Below are 15,435 nucleotides of genomic sequence, written 5' to 3'. Positions count from 1 at the left end.
TCCATAGTAGGAGGTGAAGGAACACACGTAGCATGTGGCATCAGGCTTTCAGATGAGCACGTCTCACTAGGAGTTTTGGCGTTTTTTTACATCTTTTTAGGGTATCACTGCTTTACAATGGTGTGTTAGTCTCACTAGGAGTTTTGGCGTTTTTTACATCTTTTTAGGGTATCACTGCTTTACAATGGTGTGTTAGTTGCTGCTTCACAACCAAGTGAGCCAGCAGCAGTCTTTTGTAACAACCTTGTAAATAGATGGGATGAGCACTTGTGAAGTAACTGGAGTCTTTCTGTATCAGGAGTGCCACCTCTGCAAACACAAGCTCACCCTGTGCTTGATCTCCAGCCCAAAGTCAGAACTGCATCTCGCGTTGATATCCATGCCAGCGGTCCCCACGCAGTCCCCAGAACAGTGGGTGGGTGTGACCATGTACACGTGCAGGTGTATGGACCTGCTTCTCTCTACAGTCCCGAAGACTGCGGTAGTGATTACAAGAGCTCTAGTCTTGCTCCGTTTCTTTGCCTTGGGAGGCATAAAGAGACTGGAACTTCGTGTTTCAGATTGACCTTGACTTTCCTCATTTTTTTTCACCTCAGATCATCCAGCCCCTCTTAGAACTTGACCAAAACAGAAGCAAACTAAAGTTGTACATTGGACACCTGACAGCCCTCTGCCATGACCGAGACCCCCTGATTCTTCAAGGACTCACTCCACCAGCTTCCTATAACTTGGACGATGACCAGGCAGCATGGGAGAATGAGCTGCAGAAGATGACCCAGGAACAGGTAAGCCTCTCACCTGAGCTCTGGCGACACCCTCACAAAACTCAGCTGCTCTGTAGGTTGACGCAGTAGAAGCTGCCTTGGAGTATTCGGGGTTCAGAGTCAAGATTCTTAGCAGTGGTTGGCTCTTCAGTAGGTATTAGGAGCTACCATTTGACGTAAGCCCCACTTTATTCTTCCCTCAGTGTAACTTGCCAAAGAATCAGAAAGGGCTGGTTCGGAAGGGAGAGGGTTAAGGGGAATCTGTTATTTCACAGAACTGATGGCCACTCGTGACTGTGACCACGGACAGGAAGTCTGAGTTGGGGATATTTGGATGAGGATCCTTGACAAGTCAGCTGTCTCTAGGGAACTGTGGGTCACAACCTACTAAGTTTTTCAATAAAAGGACCATTAGATGAATTAGTTTAGGTTACCCTCTTCTGCTCCACTTTCTGTTTACTGTTGCCTGTAAAATCCATTGGTTCTCTTTTTTCCATGTCGTGATTTTTTTAGTTCAGTAGAGAAAATGAGAAGGCTAAAAGGAGGCAAAAACCATCAATAAAAGAAACAAGGAGAAAACGGGGTGAGGGCAGACATGGAAAGTAAAAGAAAGAAAAATGGAATAAACACTGAGAAATAAAAATAGAAAAGAAGAAATCGAGCAGCTTTAGAACAGTAATCCTAAGCTGCTTTTGTTCCCGGCCACAGAGTGGGGTTGATGGTGTCCCAGCCCCTTGTAGATGTGATCGTGCCATCAGTCTGCTGGAGCTCTGCACCAGCGTGTCAAAGCTGTGCACCGTCTTCCAGCTGAACGCCTCCTGTCTGTTCACCTACAACGCATGAGCGGAGGCTGTGTCGCATAGGGCACATCCTGTGGTGTGAGGTTGCAGGGAGCAGTGACGGCCGCGGGTCGAGAACTGCACGCTGGGGTCAGGGCAGGACTGACTCCCGGGTGTGGACATTGCCTAAAAACAGACCCATTTAACGGCCTGTCGGTCACCCACCTGATTTGTGTGATGGAAAAGGTAAGGCCGACCTCTCAGATTTAGCGTGTTGCCATGGAAATTTTAATTTCTTTCTTCTCAAAAGAGGGAGAAATTTAAAGGACAGAATTAAATCGAATTTCTAGTAGCTCCTTTTGATATTAATAACCATGAAGTTAACATGCCACTGGAAGCCCGCTGGAAACAGAGCACACAGCCAGTTAATTTTAGAAACTCCACTTCAAAATTTTGCAGAGAGACAGGGCATCTTAAAGCACGAACAGTGATGTATCAAAGTTTAACTGGCATTAAATTATTTCTTTGTGAAACAACTTGTCTTTGAAATGAAAAAAAGTATTTTGGCTCAGTCCTGTTTTCCAAATATGCCTGAATGGAAGTAATCAGTCTTTCTAAGGGGAAAAAAAAATACCTTCAGGGTGAGGCCAAGGTAGAAAATCTCAAGCTAAGAGTTTTCCAGAAAGTTTTGAGTGAAAAACCAGGAATTCAATAGAAGGCATGCCATCCCACATGTTATCATCCAAACAGCTTTGCTCACATACATGAATCATGTTAATATTGTCACGTTTCCCCTTGGCTGAGAACCTGCTTCAGTTACTGAAGTTGTTGCATGAGGCGTGTGAAACTGTATCTTCAGCAGCAGCCCTGGAAAACCTGGGGAGCAGGTGACTAGGGTCATCTGTAAAGGGGCACAGCAACTAACCACACCTTCCATCAGCCTCTCCAGAGCAGCTCGAGTTTGGTGGAGAAACCGACCCATTTTCTGCCACCTCTCTCCAAGTAAGATTTTAAGGGAGTGGTGCAGGCTGTCGAGAAAGATGACCTGTGATAATACAAAATGACTTGCCTATTGTGAGCAAGGTTTGACTTTACTTTTTGAAGCCCAAGAAACATTAGATAGAGATCACCGCTAAGTATGCACGTTGGTTTATTTTGCGCGTGTGTTTTCTTCGGGGAGGTAGAGCCTTCTGCACTTGACGTTTGTGTTACTCCACTCTGTATGTCCCATGCGTTTCACTGCCACCATGCTCCCCTCGGTCACACACCCCCGTGAGGACAGGACAAGAGCCTTGTCTGTCTTTTTCAGCACTGTTGTCTGTACGAAGAATAATGCCTAGCACATAGTATCTGCTCAGTAAAGGTTTGTTTAAGGAATGAGAGAAAGGGAAGGAGAAAGGCAGGCAGGATACAGTCCGTGCTTCTTATCAAAGCACACAAGGCCTCCTTCCATTTGGCCTGATTCTTAAATGCACATCTCTCCTCACCCTATCCCTGAAGCATACAACAACTGACAGTCTTTCAAACTGTTAATTGACTTACAGTTTTCACATTTGTGTCCCTCTGCCTGCTCTGCCCTTTCCTGCCTTGTCTCCCTGGGGAATATCTAAATAGGAATCTGAGTTTTTAAACTCAGCTCAGGCACCATTTCTTTTTTGAGTTCTTTCCTGAAACCCCAGGCCCAATGTGCCACTCCCTCCTTAGGGCTTCTGTATGACCTGTGACACTCGTACTTACTAGTTTTCATATCTGTCTTCCCGTTAGTCGAGGCTTTCTGTCAGCTGAGGACATGAACCATATCATTTTCATCTTAAAACTCGCACCACGTCAGGTACTTGGTACTTGCTTACTAACTCAGATGAGTGAGTGAATTCTAGTGAGTTCTGCATAGTTTTTTACTTTGTATTTCATAGTTATGATTCTTACTCCCTAACTAGATGAGTTTCTTCACTGCCAGAACCATGTCTTGTATTTCTAAAGTGCCTGGCACCGTACTGTACGTGTAAAGAATGCTTATTAGTATATACCTTGCTGATGGTTTATTTGGTGACCCAAGACAGTTTCCTCGGTGCCATCCGGTAGCTTTGGATAATCTGACGTTGATGTCAGGAGAACCACTCAGACTCCATCCTGCGTTATGACCCTATTATCTGCAACTGCCTGGCCTACAGAAATATTACTTTACATCTGAAGATTTCCCGGAATTGTTTTGCTCCCTTGCCCTCCTAGAGGCCGGCTGTCTTACCAGCTAAACTTCTGGGTTTGTTTATTTTTCTTACCTTACCGGCTTTCGCTTTATGCATCTTGAAGCTCTGTTATTGAGTGCATACACGTTAAGGATTGCTATATCTTCTTGATGACTTGACTCTTTTATCATGATGTAATATCTCTTTTCAAAGCTGGTAATACTCCATGCTCTGAAGTCTGCTTTGTCTAACATTAACGTAACCATTCCAGCTTTCTTTAGAATTATGAGTGCACAATAAACCTTTTGTCATATATTTGCCTTTAAGCTGTCGATGTCTTTATAGCTACAGTGAGTTTCTTGTTGACAACGTATATTCACCAGCCTAGAGGACACAGGCCTAGTGGGCAAGGCTGTCTCTTCCTCCTTGATTTCAATAGGCCAGGCTGCCACCCAGGGCCAGAGGGCTGGAGCTGCCACCCCAGTGGGCCTGGAGGACAGCATCCAGCCCAAGAGCCTTATTCTCAAGCCTTAAAATCTGATGAGGGACTTCCCTGTTGGTCCAGTGGTAAAGAATATGCCTTCCAATGCAGGGGACATGGGTTCGATCCCTGGTCGGGGAGCTAAGATCCCACATGCTGCAGGGCAACTAAGCCCGCACGCTGCAACTACTGAGCTCGCGCACCTCAACAAGAGAGCCCGCGTGCCGCAAACTGCAGAGCCCACGCTCTCTGGAGCCCGCGCGCCACAACTAGAGAAGAGAAAACCTGCACGCCACAAGTAGAGAGAAGCCCGTGAGCCACAATGAGCACTGCAGCAAAAGATCCCACCTGCCACAGTGAAGACCCAACACAGCCAAATAAATAAATAAATATATATATTTTTTAATCTAATGGAATTTGACCTGCTAGGTTTTGGACTTGTTTGGGACCCATGACCCCTTTCTCTTCTTTCCAGGGTCTCCCTTTTGGAATGGGAATGTCTAGCCTATGCCTGTCCCACCACTGTATTTTAGAGCAGCTAACTTGTCTGGGTTCAGCAGGTCCACATTGAAATTTTGCCTCGGGATGAATCATGTTTTTTAAGTCTCAACCACACTTGATTTAGATGATATTTACGTGAGATTTGGGATTTAGAGTTGATGCTGCAGCGGGTTAAGACTCTTGGGCTGTTGGGATGGGGGTGAATGTGTTTTGTGTGTGGGAAGAACGTGAGTTTGGGGAGTAGAGAAGGCAGGGTGTTATGGGCTGAATTGTGTCCCCTGCAAAGTTTATATTCTTGAATCCCTGACTCCAAGAATGTGACTACATTTGGAGATAGAGCCTTTAAAGGTAATTAAGTTAAGAAGAGGCTGATAGGTGGGCCTTAATCCAATCTGACTGGTGTCCCTGTAAAAAGAGGAGATTGGGACATACAGAGACACCAGGGCTGTGTGCTCACAGAGGGAAAAAAAAAAACGTGAGGACACAGCAAGAACGCAACCATCTGTAAGATAAGGAGAGGCCTTAAAAAAAACAACCTGCCAACACCTTGCTCTTGGGCATCTAGCCTCCAGAACTGTGAGAAATAAATTTCTGTTGTTAAGCCACCCAGTCTGTGCTGTTTTCTTATGGCAGCCCATGCAAGCTAATACCTTGTTTTTGAAAGATACTCTTCTCTGGGTATAGAATTCTAGGTTGACTTTTACAGATGCTGTTCCATTCTCTTCTGGCTTCCATAGTTGCTATTGAAAAGTCGGCTGTATTTATGTGTGCTCCACCCCCACCCTCTCATGTTTCTTTTTTCTCTGACTGCTTTCAAGATTTTTTTTTTAACTTTTGTTTTCAACCATTTGAAAATAATGTGCCTATTTGTAGTTTACGTTATGTTTCCTGTCTGTGCTAAAACCTTTTTGAGATCTCCGTGTCCCTTGGGCTTATGTTTTGTTGTCTTTCATTAATTTTGGAAGATTCTTGGCCCTTATCTCTTCAGATATGTCTTTCGTCCCTTTCTCTCTTCCCTTTCTATATCTACAGTTATGTATTTGTTAGACCATCTGATATTGTTCCACATCTCTTCAATGTCTGGGGGCTTTTGTTTGTTTATTTGGGGGATTTTTTTCATGTTATGTTTGGAGATTCCTATTATCTGTTTGGATAATTTCTATCAATATGTCTTTAAGTTCATTTGCCTTTTTTGTGTCTCATTTTTTATTAAGTGGTAAATATTATATGTAAAAGAAGAGTAGAAACTGAGATTAATAACATTTATGTGTAGAAATAGGCAACTCCTCTTCTTCTGTCAGACCATTAGCATTTGGGAACTGAGTCAAGTCTGTAATTGAGCTGGGTTTGAGTTGCTTTCATCGCTCCACAGGCTTTAAATTTTCCAGTGGTGATTGTGCATTTAGTGCAAAGTCTTGAGTGCTGACTTTTCCTGGATTTCAGTAGCTCCTTCGTTGCCTGCACCACAGGGCTCCCCCTTCACACTCTTGTCCTCTCCCAGTGCAGGCTGCTCTTACCTGTTAACGCTAATTATAGTTAAAGCCTTCTTTGTACCCAGTTGCATTTTTCTTTTTTCATCTGCAGTGGCAACCAGGGTCCTAAACTGGTTTGCATTTTTACAGTCCACGTTTTTACCTTTCTAATATACATATTTGTTTACACGAACAATGTGCAGTATTGTTCAGTGTGATATAAATTTGAAATAAATGACATCATACTACTCAGGCTATATCTCTGTTCAGTAGTGTTCACTGAACCTGAGCCTTCTAGTCACTTGCTATTGGAAGAAAAGATGTTGCTGAAATTTTTCAGATAACTGTAAGTCTCATACCCTTTTAAGTACGGCTCTGGAGCCCTAGAGAAACTTTCTTTGAAAAAGTAGATAGAGGTCGTGTCACAGTAGAATGCTGTAGTGGTACAAGGTGGCTAGAATGAAGAAAAAGGTTTCATTAGGTTCAGTTTTAGATTTAAACATCTTCTCTGTTGATTCTAGGACAGCCCCATATTTGACCACTGTCTGTTATCTTCCAGAATCACATCTCATAATTGAAATTCCAGGTCCACGTTTCCCACACCACACACCTTCTACAGAAGGTGTCTTCTTTTCTTTGCCAGGCCCTCTTGCCAGCTCCTGGGCAGGAAACCTTGTTAGTGTTTCCATAAATCTGGCACTGACACTGGCCTATATATTTGGTGGGACCAAAGATTCTGGTGTGTTTGCCAGGCTTGGATCAAGGATTCGGCCCACGTGGCCAGCATTTTTGGCAGGGCCAGGGCTGAGGATTCAGCTGGCATGGTGGCATTTGGAGGCAAGGACCAAGATGATGGTGCAGATGGTTGGGAGACTGGCTACATACAAGGAGACTGAACGAATGAGTAAGTATATTGAAGCTCATGGGAGCAGGCTTGTTACTCCAGGAGGAGGAAGTAACAAATACAGAAGGGTGAAGGCAAGTCCGGTGGCGTTCAGCTGCTGTTGCAGGTGTCCGTATGGACTCAGGGTTTTTGACAGACAATAGATTTAGCTTTCTCTGTGTGTACATTTGTGTGCTCATCTACATGGATACATGTGTGTATTTCCTAGTTTTATCTGCTGAAGCACCTAGAAGCAGTGATACACCAGTAACAAGGAGCTCACCTAGCTGCCAGCTCCTGGTTTATAGATGGCTTTTTTCACCAAAAGGAACCAGGGCTCCTTGGAGACATGGCTCAGCCTAGGACTGTGTGTGGCAAAGTACAACATAAATCCAGAGCATCTTATACCAGAAAGTAACGGAGTGTTCCAGGAGTGGTGGGGGGGTGTCAGAAGGACATGGAGGGGGGACTTCCCTGGTGGCGCAGTGGTTAAGAGTCCGCCTGCCAATGCAGGGGACATGGGTTCGAGTGCTGGTTCAGGAAGATCCCACATTGCCACGGAGCAACTAAGCCTGTGCACCACAACTACTGAGCCCGCATGCCACAACTACTGAAACCCACGTGTCTAGAGCCCGTGCTCCACAACAAGAGAAGCCACTGCAATGAGAAGCCCCCGCACCGCAACGAAGATTAGCTCCCGCTCACCGCAATTAGAGAAAGCCCGCACACAGCAACAAAGACCCAACACAGCCAAATAAATAAATAAACAAATAAATAATTTTTTTAAAAAAAGAAGAAGGACATGGGGGGCTCCCAATAGCAAAATCTTCAGGAATTTGAGCAGCAAAATTAATAATAGTAACAAATGACAGCCCACTGAGTAGAACAGGAACCTATGAGTCTGTACTAGTGTAGGGAAACAGTAAGCAAATACGTGGTGGGGCAGGGGCCATGCCCTGTAGTAGAATGCCAGCTAATACATGGAGAAAGAGTGGCGGAGTTAGAGAATCACCACTTGGCAACCATCACAGTAACAACTGATTTGAACTGGAATCATCAATGAACGTGAAAACCAGTGGGTGAAAGTTGGTTGAGGAACAGGATATTTGCGTAGTCTAAAAGTGTCTCTTCACACACGCACACAAAAAGTTATTTCAGTCAATTAGCACAAAATCCTTTTAGTTGATTTACTTTGGAAAAACTTGGCGACACCATCTAAACCCAAATGACTGAAGGTAACGTCACCTGTAGTGGGATAAATGAACGTTATGTCTTAATTCTAGGTATTAGCCAAATGGCACATATGTTGCTGAAACTTCCCCCAATTCAGCAAGCACAGAGACATTAAACGTGAGAGGAAAAAATGAAAAATTGTACTTTATCAAAACTTTAGTTCATCAGAAGACTGGGAGGAAATATTCACAATGTATATATTGAACAAAGGACTTCTATTGAGAAGATATTTTTAAAATCAGAAACAAAAAGACAAAACAACATAATTTTAAAATGGGCAGAAGACTTGAACCAGACAGTCCACAAGAGAAAATACACAAACCAAGCACACGAAAACAGTGCTCACATAAACGAAAGCCACAGTGAGATAGCAGGGCAATTCCAAGAAAATGGCTAAAATTCACCAAATGTGAATTTTACACGTCCACCAAATGTCCACGAGGGTGTGGAGCAGCTGGAACTCTCCGTGCAGTGGTGAGGATGGTCCAAGGCTTTGAAAAGCTGTTAGGCATTTTCTTATTAAATTAGATATACACCTGTCCTGTAACCCAACAATCCCACTCTTCCTTATTTACTCAAGAAAAATGAAAACACGCCCACAAAAAGATGTGCACAAAATTGTTCAGAGCAGCTGTATTCGTAAAAGCACCAAACTGGAAACAACCCAGATGTTCATTAACAGGAGAGGTTTTTTTAAATTATCGTATATCATATAATGGCGTACTACTCAGCAACAAAAAGGAACGAACTCTAATACAAGCAACTTGATGAATGAATCTCAAAAACACTGTTAAGCAAAAGAAGCCAGATGCAATAGAGTATCAGATTAATGTCTGATTCCCTTTGTATGGCATTTCCAGAGCAGGAAGAACTCATCTGTGGTGATGGAAACTAGAACACTGGGCGCCTGTGGGAACTGACTGAAAGGGGTCCCAGGAATCTTTCTGGGACGGTGGAAATGTTCTGTGTTCCGGTTGGTGAGATGGTCATGTGGGCGTAGATATTGATCAGAATTCATCAGATTGTACACCCTGATGTACAGACATCTGTGCATCTTGCTGTATGTCAATGGTAGTTTAATTCAAAACGAAAACAGAAAAGTCACACCCCATTTCCAGTCTCCTCTCGAACTTTTTGAAGCAGGTCGACTGATAGGCAGATTCTGCTGAAAAGCTGAAAGTGGAATCTCTCCCTGGAGCACACGTCCTTTTTCCACCACGAAGGCCAGCCCCCTGACGGCCGACCACGCTGGAACGAGCCCTCACTGGCCAGCTCGCTCCGCGGGTCACGGCTGTGGACTCCAGCCCCTTTCCCAGCACCCAGTCCAGTTTTGACCTTCAGGGAAGTATCGTTGCACAACTTGGCTCGGACCTCGTCGTCTCCTCGGAGCCCGTCTTCCATTTGTCTTCTCGATTTTGATCAGTGGCTGCTTGGCTTGTCCCCTCTCTCTTCAGGGCGGTGAGTCTGGGATGGTTGATGCCGGGGTGGCACTGGGCCCTCACTCCGGGAGCTCGTGGGTCATCAGTCACGACGTGACACTCTTCTCTCGTGAATGCATCTGCACAGATCGTCGTAGCCCCCAAGTGGGCCACGTGGACACGGGAGCTTTTGGGGGCAACGGGGAGAGAAAACAAGAGAGAGAGAAAAGAGAAGAATGGGTTCTTTATGGGCAGCAAACTCTGTCTTGGTTCCCAGCCTGCATGTTTCTGATCTGGTTTTCTTCTCTTTGCGATGTTTGCACTGTTTCCTCGGCTCCGACGTTGAACTCTTGTCCAAAAAGACTAAGAGCGGCAGAGCATGAGAGGCTGAGCGAGGCGACCAGCGATCCAGCAGCAAGAGCTGCAGGCCCTGAGGACAGGCGGGGCCTGTGCCTGACTGGGCTTGGGGATGGAGTGGTGTGTGTGTGTCTGTCTGTCTGTCTCACGTTTATGAGAAAACCCTGTGGGGCAGCCTCACTCTTCCTCTCCCCTCTGCTCTCACGGTCTGGCACTCTCCCTTCCTGACAGCTTCCATTAACCTTTTCATGCAAAGAGCAGAGGATCCTGCCAGCTGGATGTTGAAAATCTGGCAGACAAGAGATTGTTCTAAAAAGGAAAAAAAAAAAAAAGAAAAAGAGGTAGAAGCGCTGGAAGACCCCACGAGAGAGGACAGGGCCTGGCCAGCTGCTGGCTTGGGCCCTGAGACCCTGAGCCTGCTGCCTGACTTCTGGTAAAATCCCCTAAAACAAGGTTGCGGGGAGGAAGAGGAAGAGAGGATTTGAATGTAGAGGAGGTGAGGACCTCGGTCACACAGTAGAAATGACACAGACACTAATCCTTCTTTGCAAATCACTCCCGACCTGAGGGCAGCTGAATGGTGGACACAGGAAAGGCTACACCTAAGCAGGAGCTAACCTAAAGGCTTGGTGCGCTGAACGTGCTGCGTCACCTTGTTTGTGGAGAGACAATACTGCATTAAGAGACTCAGCTAGACCAGAACTGTTTTGATACAAAAGATCCCTCCAGACCGTCTCCTCCCTTCACTTATCTCAGAGAAGGGGATCTGCTGTTTCTCTCTTGTCCACAGTCTCTCCCTCCCCATCCCGATCCTTGTCGCCGGGGCCTCTGCCCACAGCGGGCCGGGGCTAAATAAAAATGAACATGGGGCTTCCCTGGTGGCGCAGTGGTTGACAGTCCACCTGCCGATGCAGGGGACACAGGTTCGTGCCCCGGTCCGGGAGGATCCCACATGCCGCGGAGCGGCTGGGCCCGTGAGCCATGGCCGCTGAGCCTGTGCGTCCGGAGCCTGTGCTCCGCAACGGGAGAGGCCTGCATACTGCAAAAAAAAAGAACATGAAACACCTAGTCTGAATTCAGGTCTCCTGTGCCCTCAGCTTGGCAGCAAAGAGGGCAGGAACCTTTAATTTTGTTTCCATTAGCTTGATCTTGCACTGGGCCCTTTAGAGCTCTGAAATGGGAATATGGAACATTTTTTAATTATGAAGCTCTGTATTTATAGAGCTCTTAGTATCTTTTAGCTGCCCTGTGTTTTTCCTTTGTGTTGAGAGTATTCCCACGGAAGGAGGAGGTCAGCGCTTGTGATTCCCCAGAGCTGCCGCAGGAGCAGCTAGTTACCATCTTGGAGTTTTCATGAGTCTTGACAACTCCTACAGTCCAGCACATTGACTTACAGAGATAATGCAGGGAAATTTACCCCTGCGAACGTCCAGAAACTGGCCCGGGGCAGGCACTGCCACCCCGAAGCCCGTGGAGCGGAGAAGCCTTGGAGACGGCAGTTTTCCCATCTAGTCAGAGCTTTGAAATAAATTGTCCTTAGCTTTCCTCAAACCACTATTTAATTCTTTACCAAAGATTTGGTGGGACAGTCTAGAAACAGAAGTCACTTAAACGTCTAGTGGGCAGCGTCCAGCATGGTCCCAGCCACATCTCTTCCCCAGTGCACCTGCACAATACCAAGCTCCATTGTCACGCTGGCCGTATGTATGTACAGCAGAATTCTTAGGGAAAACCTGTGTGAACTTCAAAACAGGAAAAGGTGTTGGGCCACAGCCCTCTCCCAGTTTACAGACAGTGTTGCTGTTCCCCACTAGACTCCCTGTGCCCCCTGACCTAAAGCGCTGCTTCCGCCAGAGAGGGGGGAAATACTGCCACAGCCTCCCTCCTGGTGTCCCCTCTTCCCAGTGACCCAGTCCCCACCTGCTGCTGTTCTGAATGTTGTCCCTATTACTCGCTGAGCCTCTAAGCGACTCTCCTGCACCTCTTGTAAGAACATCAGGGCGGCTGGATCAGTGAGGTTTTTCTCCCTGAACCCCTTCTAGTGCTAAGTGGGAGAGATGGGACCAGGCCACACTCAACTTGCCACTGGGGCAAGTGAAGATGTGTTTCTGATGCAGGAGTTGGGACGCAGAAGGCGTCTTCCAATATATAAAATGTTACAAGTGATGGTTAGGTTTTTTGATGGTTAGGTGACACTGCTCACCAACAATACTGTATTAGTTTGTAAGGCCGCCACAACAAAGTACCACAGACTGGGTAACTTAAACAACAGAAGGTAGAAGGTAGAAGTCCAAGATCAAGGTGCCAGCAGGGTTGGTTTCTCCCGAGGCCTCTCTCCTTGGCTTGCAGACAGCCGCCTTCTTCCTGTGTCCTCACATCGTCCTTCTTCCGTGCAGGTACATCCCCGGTGTCTCTGTATGTGTCCAAGTTTCCTCTTTTTCACAAGGACACCAGTAAGATTGGAGTGGGACCCACCCTAACAGCCTTATCTGAACTTAACCACTTTAAATCACTTCTCCAAATACAGTCGCATTCTAAGGTTTGGGGGTGAGAGCTTCAACATGTGAGTTGGGGGAGGGCACATGACTCAGCCCATAACATTATGGCCAGTAGCCCATGGGGCCTCCTGGGGCCCTAACTACCACTTAAGTAATTGTTTCAGTGTTTCCAACGACCAACTTCCAAGCAAGCTCTGGAAAGGGCCTTCCACATAAATCCCAGGGGCCGCCTATCAAGAGGCAGGGCGTGCTGGAGAGCCTTGCCCACATCCACTAATTACAGACTCCTCCCTCGGGTGGGGGGAGGTGGGGATGTAGGGCTGCTGGTGATGTCAGTCCAGAGTGCCCTGTGACACAACTTAGAAACTGGACCTTTCCTTAAAAGCTGTGTAATAGACACAAAGGCGTAAAGTAGGAAGCAGATGCTTGCTTAGTGAACGAATGAAATCAGGAGCTTTCTGGAGGTGAGCTAGTGGCATTCTTCTGCACCGTATAAATGCTATCTTACTGCTTTGTCTACCTCTTTTTAAAGACCACTTCGGCACAAGAGAAAATGCCCCACCTAGCGTGTGCTCCTGGTGAAAGGGAGCCTGTAATTTTAACACTGAAGATAACAGATCTTGCCGTAAATTGAAGAGATACTCAAGTCACCCTAAAAATCAGGTTTTGACAGACGGGATTTTTCATGGGGTTCTTTTTAAAGATAAATAGTGGTTTTAATGTTATCAAACTAAAAGAAAAAAAAAACTTTTTCTAATAGAAACTCTCAGCCAAACTTCAATGCTAGGATCTCACTGCCATCCTAACAGAAGAGCAGGCTGTGGGCAGCTTAAGGCGGGGGTGGGGTGTTTGATGGGGCCCCTGCCTGACGGTCACTGGTTCCGTTTATTCCTTTGAATCAAGCATCTCTCCCAGGTTAGTACCTTTCTAAATGCAGGCGTTTCTAGGAAGGGCAGCACGGTGTCTCCCATGTTGGCCTGCCCAAGGCTCCTGAACGTTGATAGGAACAGGGAGTGGCTGAGAAGAGGAGAGTTGAGAAGGGAACAACGCTGCCACGTTAAAAACCAGCTTAGTCTCCACTGTGACCCAGGCCTGGTGATCAAGCATCATCGTCCTTAGGGTTCGCTGATGTCGGCCTGTCGCACAGCTGAAGTCCACAGCAGCCCTCTGCAAGTGTTTAGCCTAAATTTGAGTCCACAGATATTTACTCATAAGATTAAGTTTAGCACACGTGGGCGTCAGGATGCACCTCGTGGGAAGGCGGGGAGTCACCGAAAAGACAGGGTGTCGAGTTTTCTGGAGCGTCCTGTGATGAGAGCCAGACAAGGAGCCAGGAGAGGAGACCCTTCCGACCCTCCGGCCTCGGGAGCTCAGCTGGGTCCCGTGTTGTTCCGTCAGGGGCAGCTGCGTTTACTCAGCCTCATCCCTGCCCCTGGCGCTTTGCATGGGAGGGAGCTGAGGCGGGCACGACGGGACTTGCCTGGGAAGATGAAGCCGAGTGGCCAGATGGGGCCTGGACGTTTCCCTCCATCCCAGACCTGGCCCCACCACATCCCCCTGTAGTCCCCGGGAGAGAAAACCCCCTCCGCCTGTCAGAGGACGCCCCCGAGACAGGCGCGTTCTCGGTGGTCGCGTTAAAGGGCTGCCGGGCGTCGCCGTCGGGCTCAGGCCGCGTGTGTGGAGGGAGGGCTGCCTGTCTGTCCTGGGGCCCGTGTGCCGACCAAGTACTGGGACTTTCTTCGGGGAGGAAAGTGAGCAGGAGGTCATTAAAATGCCTGTCCGGAGATTTCTTTGGCCTCTCTCGGGGCTGTGGCTTTGCCAGCCCCGGCCTGCTCCCCGCGCGGTCGGCTCCTGAGCTCTGTCCTGTCTGGTGACACGGGCCGCGGGGTGGCTGGAGAGCCGCACGCAGGGGCCGCTGGGCCGTGTGCCGGGGGCGGTCCGCGCCCCCCCCCCCGTCACCACCACCCCCCCCACCCCCGTCTCCTCTTACCCGCGCAGAGCATCCTTGCTCACTGGGCCGCTGCTGAAGGTTGAGCCCGCCTCCCTCTCCAGCTGCTGCTTCGCGAAGCTCGGGGACCCCCCTCTGCAGGGGCTGGGAGAAGCCTTCCGGGAGTACTGTGCACTTCCCTTCTCACCGCGGCCGTTCCTGCCGCGTGGAAACCACGCTGTGGGAGGCCGCTCGGGCCCTGCGGCACCGTGGCTTCGCCCACGCTTTCCAGGGGACTGTGCTCAGGGGACTGAGCCAGACGGGACTGGAAGGTCCCTGCGTCTCTCCTCTCACCCTTCTTCACCTAAGGAAACACGACTGCAGAAGTCCCGAGCTTTAGGGGGCCGAGGGAATATTTTTCTTTCCAATCCAGCTTTGCCCAGGAGCTTTCAAATCACATCCTCTTCCCTTTTGCACCCAAAATTAGTAACCGTCCAGGCCCCGCCCCACCAGCCTTCTCCACGTCAGCACAGGTGCCTGTCCTCGCGTTGTGCCCACCCCATCACCGTACATGGTCCTCCAGACGATGGTCGTGTGTACCCGGGGGTCACTCAGAACAGCCCACACGGCCCCGGAGCCTTAAGCGGTAGTGGCACCCCTTCCCTGGCCCTTCTGCATTACTGGGCCAGGAGCTTGTAAAAGGTCATTTTGTCATCTCACCACCCAGGGAACGTCAGGTTGGCACTAAAAAAAAGCAAAAACAAGATCCATGGTTCCCTGAGGGAGCCTTGCCAGTCTCCCCGTCACTCCAGCCCTAGAATCGGGTGCCACGTGCTAGACATGGAACGTGCACTGCGCACGTGCCACTGCAGCGGACCTGCTCAGCCAGGGATTCATAGGCGTGGATTGGCTGTGTGCTGGTTTAGCGCTTAAATC

At 48.0% G+C, this 15,435-nt stretch overlaps 1 protein-coding gene across 13 annotated transcripts in view; it reads left to right on the top strand.

Moving 5' to 3' along the window:
- The window catches only part of ERC1 (ELKS/RAB6-interacting/CAST family member 1), a 394,434-nt gene that overhangs the window by 360,485 nt on the left and 18,514 nt on the right, over window positions 1-15,435 (top strand). For 12 of the 13 annotated variants that reach the window (XM_027093429.1, XM_027093433.1, XM_027093428.1 and 9 more), the window contains one exon: window positions 597-785. In XM_027093429.1, the coding sequence (XP_026949230.1) occupies window positions 597-785 (189 nt within the window). Of the gene's footprint in view, window positions 1-596; window positions 786-1,472; window positions 2,077-15,435 lie in introns of those variants that run through there. The other variant, XM_027093424.1, reaches the window with a different exon arrangement.

Source organism: Aethalodelphis obliquidens, unplaced genomic scaffold (assembly GCF_003676395.1).
Source record: "Aethalodelphis obliquidens isolate GAN/ISIS:26980383/991018 unplaced genomic scaffold, ASM367639v1 scaffold83, whole genome shotgun sequence".
NCBI lineage: Eukaryota > Metazoa > Chordata > Mammalia > Artiodactyla > Delphinidae > Aethalodelphis > Aethalodelphis obliquidens.
The sequence above is the reverse complement of the archived record's forward strand: the minus strand, read 5'-3'. Positions and strand labels throughout refer to the sequence as shown.